Here is a 14,159-nt window from a genome sequence, read left to right as displayed (position 1 = left end):
TCACTGGGTGGCTCAACGAAAGGCTCAAGTTTTTCCTCCTGGCTCATGTGTAGCCAAGGATCCAGCATGAAGTCTTTTAGATTTTCTCTCTTCTCAGGATTGAGGGTTAGCAGGTTTTTTTGGAAGTTTTCCACTTCAAAGGGTAAATAGAATGGCACCACATACTGCCCGCTGCCTACCTTCTGCAGCTTTCCCCAGTTCATTGCCTTGGAAGGAATGGTGCCCATGAGCACCCTGTAGAGCAGCACTCACAGGCTCCAGGTGACTGCGGCAGGACCATCATATTTTTGTCCCAGGAAGAGTTCTGGGGCTGCCGCAAAATGTGCTCAATTGACAGCTGATAAACGATGTGCCAAGTCCAAAGTCTGCAAGTTTAGCGTTCATGGAGTGTCTAACAGCACGTTTTGTGGCTTCAGGTCCCTGGGAGCAGTCCCCTTCTCGTGGCAGTAGTGCACTGCTGACTGAGACCGCTGCTGGAAGATGCCGCGGGCCTTGTCCTCCGGCATGCAGCCGTGGGCACAACGGTACTCCAGCATTTCCCCTCCAGGCACGAGCTCCATGACTAGGAAGAATGATGCCTCAGTGTTGATCACATGGAATAGTTGGACGGTGTTAGGGAGGTGCAAGTGCCATGCAGTGGACTTCTTGCAGGAGAGGTCTGTGAATTCTGTAGAAGACCTGTTGGTCGACGATTTTTACAGCCACCTCCGTCTCTGTGAGAACGTGCTGGCCCAAACCACCTTGGCAAAGCCGCCCTTGCCCATGGTTTCCAGGAGCTCGTAATGGCCACTGTGGAGTTCCTGGTCAACAGGGTTGTCTGCAAAGTCATGCAACATGGTGACCTGCTGACTGCAACCGACGATACTAACTGCTCACCAACTGTGCTGACAAACAATAAGTATGCTAACTACTCTGACTAAATATACTATTAATAACTATCAACAGTATTACTGTGCTAATAAACAATAACGATACTCACTACACTGACTAAATATGTTAACTATACCGACAATATTACTAACTGCTAATAAACAATAACTATACTAACTATGCTGACTAAATGCACTATCAATATTACTAACTGCTAATAAACAATAACTGCTAACTACACTGACTTAAATATACTTACTGTACTAACAATACTAACTAAAATACTAACTAAAAAATTTAAAGAAAAACAAAATAATGAAATAAAAAAATGAGAAAACAAAAAGAAAATAAAAATAAAAATACACAATATAAGAATAAACTATAACTATGCTAACTATGCTGACTAAATACACTAACTACTAACAATACTAAAAATACTGACTAAAAAATTTAAAGAAAAAATTTTTTAAATGAGAGCAAAAAATTGAGAAAATTAAAAGAATGAGAAAAAAGATAAGTGGGAAAAGAGCAAAGAAAACTAAGAAAAAGGAAAATAATAAAAAAGAAAAACAGGGCTGGCCCAGTGGCTCAGTTGGTTGGAGCTCCATGCTCTTAACTCTGAAGGCTGCCGTTTCGATTCCCACTTGGGCCAGTGGGCTCTCAACCACAAGGTTGCCGGTTCAATTCCTCAACTCCCGCAAGGGATGGTGGGCTCCACCCCCTGCGACTAAAGATTGAACACGGCACCTTGAGCTGAGCTGCCTCCCGGATGGCTCAGTTGGAGTGCGTCCTCTCAACCACAAGGTTGCTGGTTCGACTCCCGCAAAGGGATGGTGGGCTGCGCACCCTGCAACTAGCAGCTGCAACTGGATGTGAAGCTGAGCTGCGCCCTCCACAACTAAGACTGAAAGGACAACTTGAAGCTGAAAAGCACCCTCTACAACTAAGATTGAAAGGACAACAACTTGACTTGGAAAAAAAAAGTCTGGAAGTAGACACTGTTCCCCAATAAAGTCCTGTTCCCCTTCCCCAATAAAATCTTCAAAGAAAAAAAAAAAAAGAAAACAAGAGTGAAGGGAAAAAATAAAACTGGGTGGGGGGGGAGGAGAAAACAAGCTAAAAGGTCCAAGTCCAACAGGTCACCACAAATCAGCTTCCTGGACTATAATGGACAAAAAGCTCAGCCCAGCCAGGGTCTTATATACCCTGTTTCCCCGAAAATAAGACCTAGCCGGACCATCAGCTCTGATGTGTCTTTAGAGCAAAAATTAATATAAGACTCGGTCTTATGTTAAAATAAGACCTGATATTATATTACATTATATTATGTTATTATACCCAGTCTTATAGAAAAACAAGACCAGGTTTTATATTCATTTTTGCTCCAAAAGACACGTTAGAGCTGATTGTCTGGCTAGGTCTTATTTTCAGGGAAACATGGTAGCAGTTTTCAGTAATTCCATCACACTGGTGCTTTATGAGCTCAGAGCTAGAAACTGACCAAATATGGCTAAGGATAAACTACAGTGGTTTTCTCAGTTTTTGGTTTCAGGACCCCTTTACTCTGAAAAGAAGGGGGGACCCCAAAGAGCTTTTTGTTTATGTGGGATATTAAAGACTGATAATTACTTTATTAGAATTGAAAGTCTGTAGGATGCTGGGGGGGAAAAAAAAAGACGTGTATTAGAATGTTTTTCCAGGGGGTGGATAGTGTTGCATTTTGAAAAGCCCCTAAGATATGATATGTTTCCACTCCCTCAGCCAAGAGATGGTGCTGCCCTGTGAGAAGCACTACTTGGGTGTATAATAAAGTAATTTTTTATGTAAAGTGTTCATTTAAAAGATACCTACAAGCAATTGCTCTTTAAAACCACCTTGTGCTTATTTATACCGTAGCTTAGCTGAGTAGTTCCCTCAGAAAATACTTTCAGGTGTGTATTCATTTTGGATACCTTCAGTTTTTTGTTCTTTGTTTTTTAAATAAATGGAACCTTGTTAAAAGTGGGGAAAAAAACACGGGGTGGGGGTGGGGGAGAAGCATACCTGAGCCTTCCATCTAGTGATGAGTTTTTACCTAACTTCTTAGCTATGAAATTCTTCAGATGTGAGCTTTAAACTTTAACAATGTAAGTCACTAGCACTGAAGCTTCTGTCTTATATTTAAAATTTTGAGTTTCAGAGTTGGTCTTAGGCTTATTATTTTACTATCTTTCTGTTTTTCCTTTCTCCTTCCTTCACTGTCATGGCTACATTCCTTTCTCTAACTTTGGCTCCCAACTTAGCATGAGGATTTTATACCTACCAAAGACTGTATCTTTTAAATTTTTTTTCTTAGGAAAAAAAAAATTTGTTTTAGACCAAAGAGCATAATAAAAGATTATCCAAAAGTCATTTAAAATCAATTTCTTAATTAGGTACATAATTTTGTATATAATTATATTATGCATATGTGTGTTTGTGTACAGATACAGTTTTATTGCCAATTCTTACAAAGTTCTTCCCTAGTCCTGTTCTCTAGTACAAGGCCTTTTCTTTATTGTTTCAGGGAGTAAGGGTTGAGGGACACATCCTCTCTTTAAAGATATGCAGTAAAGATACTTGACTGTTGTTAGGACCATTTTCAGATATCTAATTAGTGACTATGACACACATGGGTGACCCTTTCTGAATTCCGAATTCCTAGGCTGGGTCACATGTTAGTGCTGAATGACGTGATTCAGACGTGATGTCCTCCTGCCTGTCCACACATAACTCGGTGTGCGGACTCTGATATTTGAGATCCTGGCAAGCTCACTGCTCCTAAAATTGAATTTGCCTAGTGAGGTGTCTCAGTTTCTCTTTTCCATGATAAATGAAAGTGAGGTGGGGAGCAAATTTAAAAACAGTTTCACACAAGCTGAGTGTATAGCCTCTTAGGTTGTCTTACAACTGCTACATTTCTGAGGAATCAGAATTCTCTCAAGTGTTGGAATTTTTCCTACACGGAAGAGTCCATGGGCACAGGAAGACAGAATGAAAGTAGGAAGTTTTAGATCTTAAGACACACGAGAATGGCCTTTTAATCATCACTGCCTAGAAAAGGGGAGGTGTAATATAGTTAGCCTCTCTGGCACTGAGGCCCAAGACTTAAAAAGATTTAATATTATATATTTTTTAATTTCTTAACCCTTGTCCCTTTCTCCCCTTCCCTGGTTCATTTCTGATCTAGCCACTGAATAGTACTGAAGTGGTTATAAATAAACTGATTAGGCAGTCATTCTATCACTGACTGGCAAAACATTGAGCCCGACACTTCAGGAAGTGTAAACAGAAATAAAGATTAGATTCAGTTTCTAACTGGGCAAAGTAAGGAGATTTAGTTGAGGAAAGGTGCTGATTTTTTTGTTGTTGTTGCATGTTTAAGTATATACTATGTTTCGTGAGGGCTGTAAGGTAGAGCCACTCACTCCTAGAGGTACCTTCATCGTTCTAGGAGTTTAGCTTTGGGATTCTTACGCCTTGAATTAAAGTCTTTAGAACAAGTAGAATATGTAAGGACAATTTTCTGTGTTTTGAGCACCCCCAGAATGCATAGATGTAAATGTCTCTTGGATTTAATAGTCTCCTCTTCCTACTTAAAAGTAGAGGGAGGCTTTTAAAAAAGTAAAATCATGTAATTATGGTAATGTTTATATAATAACAAAGTGACAATAAATAAAAATTTATTTGAATAAAAATGAAGGATTTAAAAACTCCCTGGGTTTTATTAGAGGAAATTAATCTTTGAAGTACTTATTAAGTATACTAGACCATACTAGGATAGTCGTAACCTGTGAAAACACTTGTTACTAAAGTTCATAAAAACTTATTGGACCACAACAAGTCCCACCCTCCATTTTTTAAAAATTTAGATAAAATTAATATAATATGAAATTAATCATTTTAGTGATTTTAATGTGTACAATTCAGTGATGATTTTTTTTAGTGTAATCACAATATTATGTAACCATCACCACTATCTCATTCCCAAACATTATTATCACTCCATACCTTTTAAGAGTCACTCTCCATTCCCCCTTGCCCTGGTCCCCAACCACGAACCTGTGTTCTGTCTCTATGAATTTTCCTATTCTGGACATTTTATATTTAATGGAATTGTACAATACGTGATTTTTTTATGTGTGGCTTCTTTCACTTAACATAACGTTTCCAGGTTGTCGTTGTATGTATCAGTACTTCATTCCTTTTTGTGGCTGAATATTCCATTGTATGGATAGACCACATTTTATTTCTCCATCATTTGGTGGACATTTGAATTATTCCACTTTTTGGCTTCATGAGTAAAGCTACTATGAACATTCGTGTACACGTTTTTGTTTGAACATATGTTTTCAATTCTAGGAGAGTAGAATTGCTGTGTCACATGGTAATTAATTCTATGTTTAACTTTTTGAGGAAACTTCCCCCCACTTTTAATGCTATATAAAGTGACTGGCTCATGGTAATTATTCAACAAATGCTGACTTTTATTGCCATTATTATTCCTACCTTATTATCAAATTGTAAAAAGATTTTCAAGGCATCAATCCTTTGTTTTTTCTCTTAGTTCCTATAGGTAAATGCAGTAATGTATATACATTCTGTTGGTGGATGTTTGGTTTTCCTTGAAATTTATTTTAATCTTTGTGTACACATTTAAGTTCTCCTGGGTATTATAATGCCTAGGAAACTGAGGAAGAGACAGTATCATGGAATAAAAAGCTAGAGGCTACAAGCAGAGCAAACCAATGGAGGAGAATATTGTGTTTCTACCAGGGAGTGTCTAGAGGCAAGGAGGATTTCCTTTTCCTTTTAACTTGCTGCTATCAGTCCTGCTTAGGCTTTGGGTGAATAGAAACTTAATGGGTTGGGGCCCATTAATAGAAGAGGAAGGAGAATTTCTGTGACTGTTGAGATAGAGACTATCTTAAAAGTTTTTTCTAAAATATGCTACCTCTTGTGGCATTGTAGGACTAGGCCGTAAGAGACCCTTTCGGATGCTATTGAGCAAAAAGCTTCCTTTTCTGTTAAACTTTAATTAACCTAGCAAGGCAAATTAGACTGTCTTTTGTCTGCTTTTGCTTTGAATCATTACTTATGTGCCATTTAACCCAAGAGAGGAATAGTAATAATTGAGTTGGATAACCTTATGAATCAGTATGTCAAAGCTCTTAACTACAATCTGAGGAATCTATTAAGTTTACTTAGTCATTCTGACAAATATTCTTTCCAGAGTCGCCTCCACTTTCTTCATATAAACGAGCAGTGATTCAGAGCCTCAGGAAAATGAAAAGAGAATAATGTCTTTTTTTCAAACACACATGCTAATAATAGTTATGGGAGTTTGTACTCCATCTTGTGCTGATTAATTCCCATGGCCTCCAAAAGGGATTGACAGCTCTGAGTCAGACAGCTGTCAAATGCATATCACCAGTGGCATAGAGTGAGGGAAAATATGATTCTTAGTTACATTTGTAGTAGTGTGCAACGTGACCTGTCTTTTTATACATTAAAATGTAGCAATGCTTACTTGAAAATTCAAGATTTCTTTAAGCAAATTAACTGAAGTAAAATTTTAGAGTTTTTCTTCCAGAAAGGATACCAAAGTGCAATGTAAAATATAGTTTATATCCTTCAAAATGTAGGGGGGTATAACTTTGAACTTTGGTAAAAGTCAGTCTTCTTTTGGAAGAAAAACTGTCCTTTTGTCCCAAGAGAGCTGGTAGCATGTCTCAGGCACGTTCAGGATTTAGTTCATACAGTGTTCCTGGAGGTAGCTGGCTCGGGAAGATGTGAAAATGTCTGGGCTATGTAAAAACAGGACTCCACTTGAGGTACACTGCCTAACAACTGAATCTCATCCTTACATCCCGTTTACCAGCTAAGAGGTGAAGGACAATGCCAGTTTTGAATTTTAGTCAAAACGTATAGCTAGATAGTCCTGATTTGCAGTAAGACCTGCACTGGTATCTTAAGCTCATTAATTACTTACTTTGGCTATTTTCATTCTGTTTTCTCAGATCAATGATAAAAATCCTTTCATTGCCCATTGGGACTCATTCTCTGAGCTCTAACGAGGCATGTCTAGGGTCTTTGGTGACATCCTTAAAGATCTCTAAGGCACAGTTGTGGAGAGGTTCAGTGCCTCTATCTGGGAGTCCTAACACTGCTCTGCTGACTTGTTTGTTTCTTTTTCATGCTGCGCTAGGTCTCCACGCCCTGGCATCCCCCGACTGTGCTCCTGGGTCATTCGCAAGAAGTCACATCTGTGTGCTGGTGTCCGTCAGACTTCACGAAGGTTTGTGAACAAATCTCCATATCGGTTTAAGAGGTAGATCGTAGATTTGTAGGGTCTCCGAAGGTTAGCTGAGAGGTATATAGACTTTCATGCTTCAAAGATCTAGAGGCCATCCAGGATCTGTGTCAGCATTAATTATCTATATTCTACTTTTTTCCACCAATAGAGAAATTGTATTATGCACCAAGGAATAAGGGTGGATTTCTTGGTTCCCTAGAGTTAACGTAATTAAAATTTCATCTTAAGATCTAAGGTTAGAAGAAACATAAATAAACTTCTTGTATATGTAGGGATTTCATATAATAGTAGCCCAAGTTCTACTCACTGTCCCGGCCCTAATACCTGTGGTTTTGGGGTTATTCTGGGTTTATAGGAAATGTTACTTATGTGAAGATTCCTCTTTCTCATTTTGACGTTTTGAAAGGTTTTGTTGCCTCTTGCTCCCATCTGTTTTTTATCTTCCAGAAACTTCTCATGGTTGGGTCTGCTCCTGGCATCCTGCTAGCTCTCTAGTACTGCTGTGGATTTCTTTTTATTTCTATCTGGCTGCGTAGCCGTTTCTGTGCTCATCTTCCTGACAGACCTCTTTGAAATCATTGCTTTAATTACCAGTAATTACATTGACGTTACACCAATGACATTTTTCCTCTGAGATTCCATGTAGTTTCCAGTGAAATATCTGCTTTTAACATGGAGTTCTGTATCTTCGTAGAACTTACTAAGATGAATTTTTTTTTAATTATTCAGTTAATTACATCACATCTTTGCAACCATATGTTGTCCTTACCTCTATGCACAGAAAAGAATCAATGGAAGTAGCAGGGCAGTTTACCTATAGTAATCCAATGACCACCTTTTAAAAAAGTTTTTTAAATAAATTTGTGCTTAGCCTAGAATTAAGAAGGTAAAAAATGATCTAGCCTTTGAAATTGGAAAAATTTGGATATTCTAGCTCTGCCACTTAATTACGGTGACCTTGGGCAAATAACTTTATTCCCATTTTGTAGATGAGATCATTTGAGTACAAAGCTTTTTATATTGTGAGAATTGAATAATATAAAGAATGTAAATTGTCAGATACACAATAGGTGCTCTATAAATAATAACCCTTATTAATAGACTGTAGAGGAACTGGGGATTCCAAGCATTTTTTGGTAAGCAGTTAAATACGTGTGTCTTCTTTTGGCCTCCCAGTAAGGAAAGGAAAAAGCTGCCAGTCTCTTGGGGGCCGAAACTTAAGAGAACGTGTGTTCTTTTTTTCTATCTCTTTAGTGACTGAAATAGAGAAATTATATAAACAAATGCTGGGGAACAGCTCTGGTACCAGTGGCCATTTGCCACAAGCTCTTCAAGCTGGACTTTCTCTGCCATAAAAGGCTTGGGACCAAGATCAGAAATGGTCAGATATTTTTAAAGGGGCAAAAGTTATTTTTAACTTCTTTCAGCCAGTGAATTTGTTGTTTTCCCAGATTGCTCCTATACCTATCTGAAAAAAAAATCTCAAAGGAATGGTTTCATTCCACTTGTCACAGCCTACTAGAGTTGTGGACTAAGTCTGGTCTTGGAAATGATCCCATTACTTTAGCAATAAGCCAGAACGTGCAGAATTCAGAAGAAAGTCATAGACATTGAATGGCAGTGACGTACACTGATTGATCATTTAGAAGAAAGACAGAGCAAAAAGGGTATCTTAATTAAATATTTCATAGTTACAGAGAAGGTGATAAAGATAATGACTTGCCCAACTTTTGAGAATGAAATGAAATGAACCTGGTTTATAGTGGAGCTGTAGGTTATGTAAGAAATGACTGGGAACGAAACGCATACCAGCAGGATGTATGTAAAGAAGAAACTGGAGAATCCACTTCTTTGGGAATCTGCAATGATTTCTGAAAGCAAGGATAGAAATAGGTGTTCTTTCAGATACCATTTTGTATATCCTATTAGATCAAACAATAATTTTCTAGTCATGAGCCTTTAAGACCCATTTACTTTCTACTTGGTTGTGACTCTTTGATTGAACCTTCTCAACTCCCTTCCTGGTTCTCCTTAGATTGCTACTTGCTCTGATGACAATACACTGAAAATCTGGCGCTTGAATAGAGGCTTAGAGGAGAAATCAGGAGGAGATAAACTCTCCATAGTTGGTTGGGCCTCTCAGAAGAAAAAAGAGGCAAGAGCTGACCCAGGTAAGGATCTTGTGCATTTTTCTACATTCTTTATGGTTTGGTTGGTTTAGTTCTGCAATACAGAGTGACAGGCTAGATTTGGTATTGTTTTGGTGTATGTTTAAAGACAAGCACCATCTTCTTGACATCCTTTCTTTTTAGTAAACGTTTTCTCAGTGCTACTATGTTTATCATCTACACAAGGCCCTACAATACAGTGGTGGATTGACTTTAAAATGTTTATTGAACACCTGCTATGTGCTAGGCACTGCTCTAAGTTGCTGGGGAGTCAGCCATAAACAAAAAAATCAAAATTCCCAAAGATGTAAGTGGAGCTTACATGTTAGTGTGAGAAGCAATAAACAAGTTAAAGAAGTAAAATATGTACTATATCGGATAACAGCAGTACTTAGGAAAACAGGAAAGGGAGAATGGCTAAGTATGCTGTTAAAATTTTAAATCAGGTGCCCAGGGAAGCCTCAATGAATAGACAACATGTGAGTAAAGGGAAGTAGTGAGCCAGGTGGCTGTTTGACAGACAAAGCAGCAAGTGCAAAAGCCCTGAAGCAGGAGCAGGCCTGGCATATTTCCTGTTCCTCAAAGAGGCTAATGTGTCTGGAGCCCCGATGGCCAGAGTGGGGAAAGGAAAGACGGGGAATAGTAATGGAAAATGAGGTTCTTGTACAGATTGGGGTTTTATTCTGAGAGACAAAATGCTGTCTGGGAGTTTTAAATAGAGGGGTATCATGATCTGACGTTTTTTCACTTGATCATTCTTACTCCTTTTTTGAAAACATTGTAAAGGGATCAGGGTAAAAGCAGGAAGCTAACTTTAAATAAAAAATCCATTGGAATAATCCAGGAAGCAATGATGGTGACTTGAAACAGATTAGTAGCAGAAGGTATGATAAGAATCTGCAAATTCTTGATATATTTAGAAGATAAGAGCCAACAGAATATGCTGTGAGATCAGATGTGGGATGTAAGAGAGATGGGTTATCAAGGATGACTTCAGGAGCTCGGTTGACCTGGATAGGAGTCACTGCAGGAGAAGCAAGTTTGGGAGGGGACAGCTGAAGTTCCGTTTGGATGTGTTGTTCGATTAAGATTACTAGATATCCAAATGAGATGTCAGAGAACAGGTTAGATGTTTAATTCTGCAGTTCAGGGCTGGAGTTGTACATTTGGGCTTCATTATGTAGGTGGAAGTAGCTATAGACAGAAAAGAGAATAGGTCTGAGGTCTGAGCCGTGGAACACCCCCATGTTTGGAGGTTGGAAAGGAGAAGGCACAACCAGAGAAGTAGGAGGAGAACCAGGAGAGTATTGTGTCTTGGAAGCTGAGTAAATGAAGGAGAGGGGGATGAATTTAGTTAAATGTTTTTGGCATTCCACATGTGATGAGGGCTAAAAACGGACCTTTGGTTTTGGCAATATCGGCATTATTTGGTAACATTAATGTGAGCGGTTTTGGTGGGAGTGTTGGTGGTCTGATTTGTGTTCAGAAGGGTGGGAGAAGAGAACTTGGAGACTACAAGTACAGAAGGCTGCTTCAAGGAGTTTCGTTAGAAAAGCAGAGAAATGAAGTGGTAGCTGAAGTTAGAAGCAGTGTTGAAGTTTGTTCTGTTTTCTTTTAACTGGGAATGTAATACATTGCACGTGATTGGAAGGATCCCATAGAGAGAGAGGAAGTTGATTTAGGGAAATTTGCTGGAGCGGTGCCCTCAAAGTAAGTGCGAGGGGATGATAACTAATACGCAAGTAGAAGGGTAGGCCTTTGCCAGGGCTGTGGATAATTCATCCCTAGTAATTGGAGAGAAGGCAGAATATATAAGCACAGTGAAGGTAGGCGGGTGGATGGGCAGAACTTGTGGAAGTTTCCTTCTGATCTGATAGCTTCTATTTCCTTAGTGACATTAGGAATCAGGATCATCAACGAGGAATAAATATGAAGTGGCAGAGATTTAAGGAAAATCAAGTCCGAAATAGTCCTGTAGAGAATAGAAGAGCAAATGAACGATGAAGTGGGATTGTTGGGCAGTAAGAGCTTGAGGCCAGCAGTCATTCACTGAAAGCAGTCAGCATGGTTGTGTGTCTGCCGCACAGGTACAGGCACACTGTAAGTGGACAGTGGATTTAACCAGGGATGTGATTTATACCCACAAGCATGATGGAGCGAAAGGAGGGGCCAAGGAGCTATGATGGACTACAGGATTTAAATTGGGTGGTGAGGGAAGTGAGGACAGAATGGGGTTGGGGGACAGTGTGAAAGTGGTGAGATCAATGAGTGGAAAATCCCAATCCCCTGGGGATGAAGCGTGGTTGGAATTGGAGTCCTAAAGGGAGTTGGGAAAAAGGTGGTGACTGAAATTGAAATAACGGAGGATTTGCAGGTATTGGTGATAATAAGGTCAAGGAGTATGTGGCTTAAGTGAGTGAAAGGACGAGGCTGTTGTAGAATAAGGTCAGGAAACTGAGGAACAAGGTATTGGCAAAGTCACGAATGTGGATTTTGTAACAACCATGAATTGACAGGGATAGTGATGAGAGTGACAGTGAAACAAGAGCAAAAATTGTCCAAGCACTGTTGCCAGCCAACAGGATCCTGATGTTATCAATAGCTAGACAGTAATAAGCTTGAAATTCAGGCCTAAAGATTCATTTTACATTAGCCATCAAGGCCTAAGGTAGTGGGAGTTGAAGGTGAGACAATATATATTCATCTTTCTAAGACTTATTTATTTCGTCTTGTGTAAGATGTAAGCAGAACTAGACTCCAGAGGGGTCTTTTACTCTAAGTCTACTTATGAGCATGTAAAGTCTTCGATGCCTTCATTTTGGTTTTTGGTGTTTGCTTTCTTTAACGTTTTTTAATTCGTATTAAAGTTGAACAAGTCAACTAGTTGTATAAGGGTGAGTATGATAACTGGCAGTCCCCACACTCGGCCCCGCAGGTCCCCTTTCCCAGAGCCAATCACTTTAAATCTTTTAGCTGATTCTTTGATATGTATGTCTGTATCTCTAAAAAATGTTTGTGATTTTCTGTTTCTTTGGGGTTTTTGAGTGTGTTTGTGTTTTTTGTTTGGTTTTTGTTGTTGTTTTGGTTTTGTTTGTTCGTTTGCTTGCAGTTTTCAACATTATCTATTGACTTCTTACTTCGTTAGATGAGGAGTTAGCTCTCATACCTGTGTCCCCACCACCACCAAACCTGCTCGCTCCCCGTTTCTCTGTCTTCCCAAGACAGTGTCATAATTTTAGTTAGATCAAGGGGTATTATTATTATTATATTTTCTATTGAGAGTGTAGCTATGTGGTAAACTGCTGTTACTTTTTATTTTCTGTACTTTTTCCCCCTTGAGGCTTTTTTTTAGAGATTTGGCAAGATATATTCACGTACCATAAATTCACCCATTTAAAGTATACAGTTCAGTGGTGTGGGGACACAGTCCCAGACAGCAGTCTCCAGGCTCTCGGCCTCGCGTGGGGAGGTGCTGGCTCGGGTAGTGAATGACCATCAACTGTGACTGGTTGGCCATCAGCTGTAACTGGTTAGCCAATTGGCTACTGATGTAACTGTGGGGCTGCGTTGATTTGTTAGTTGGTTGGCAGGCAGAGAAGTGAATGGTGGACTGCGGATCATGTGGCTACTACTGCGTGTGTCTCACCCAGCCGCCAGAGAGAACATAGTGGTATGACTCTGCTATCTTTGGCTCCGTGGGTGTTCCTTTTTGGCCTAGCCACATCCTGCGTTCTGGGGAGCTGGGGAGCGGGAGCTGAGACCCCGAAGGCCGCCCCGCATGACAAATGGCGCAGCCAGCAGGGTCTCCCACATGACAGTGGTCTTTTGTATATTCAGAGTTGGGCTGTCATCAACACAATCTAATTCTAGAGTATTTTCAACACCCAAAATGAAGTTTCCAGTTTCTCCATATCCTTACAATTGTTATTGTTTATCTTTTTTATTTTAACTTAACCATCCTAGTGAGTGTGAAGTGGTATCCCGTTGTCGTTTTGATTTCTATTTCCCTGATGATTAATGATGTTGAACATCTTTCCATGTGCTTATTGGCCCTTTGTATATTTTCTTTCTTTTTTTCTGCCCTTCTTCCGCCTCCCCCACCCACCCACCCACTCCAGTACAAGCCGTTGTTTCTCAGTCTAGTTGTGTAGGACACAGCTCCCTGGCCCACACTGGTGTTATGAGTCTTGTGCTCCCCCAGGCTGAGGCAGTCGGTCAGCCAGTCACAGCAGCTCACAGCACTCTCGCCAGCTGCCAGCCACTCATGGGAGCCACCAGTCGCTCATGGCAGCACACAGTAGCTCATGGCATGGCAGCCTGCGGCAGCTCATGCTGGCTGCTGACCACCGGCCGCTCATGGTAGCCCACAGCAGCACACAGCACACAGCAGCCAGCGGCAGCTCACGCCAACCTCCGGCTGCACATGGCAGCCCAGCTCCAGGGAGAGCTGTTGTTCACATTCTTAGCTGTAGAGGGCACAGATCACTGGCCCATGTGGGAATCTAACTGGTGACCTCAGCGTTCGGAGCACGGCGCTCCAACCACCTGAGCTACCCGGCTGGCCTCTGTATATTTTCTTCGTGGAGAAATGCCTGTGCAGATCCTCTGCCCATATTTAATTGGGTTGTTTGTCTTTTTTTATTGTTGAGTTGTAAGCATTCTTTATATATTCTGGGTATAAGTCCCTTGTCATATAATGATTTGCAAATATTTTTTCTTATTCTGTAGGTTGTCTTTTCACTTTCTTTATGGTCCACAAAAGTTTCTAATTTTGATGAATTCCAGTT

At 40.1% G+C, this 14,159-nt stretch overlaps 1 protein-coding gene across 1 annotated transcript in view; it reads left to right on the top strand.

Annotated features, from left to right (window-relative positions):
• DTL (denticleless E3 ubiquitin protein ligase adapter) overlaps positions 1-14,159 on the top strand; it is a 52,486-nt gene that overhangs the window by 27,454 nt on the left and 10,873 nt on the right. Inside the window, exons 12-13 of the mRNA XM_019738021.3 lie at positions 7,097-7,186; positions 9,240-9,375. Coding sequence (XP_019593580.1) covers positions 7,097-7,186; positions 9,240-9,375 — 226 coding nt within the window. The remainder of the gene's footprint in view (positions 1-7,096; positions 7,187-9,239; positions 9,376-14,159) is intronic.

The sequence above is a fragment of the Rhinolophus sinicus genome, chromosome 11, assembly GCF_057876585.1.
Source record: "Rhinolophus sinicus isolate RSI-liver-muscle chromosome 11, RSI-T2T, whole genome shotgun sequence".
Classification (NCBI taxonomy): Eukaryota; Metazoa; Chordata; class Mammalia; order Chiroptera; family Rhinolophidae; genus Rhinolophus; species Rhinolophus sinicus.
This window is presented reverse-complemented; position numbering and strand designations above follow the sequence as displayed.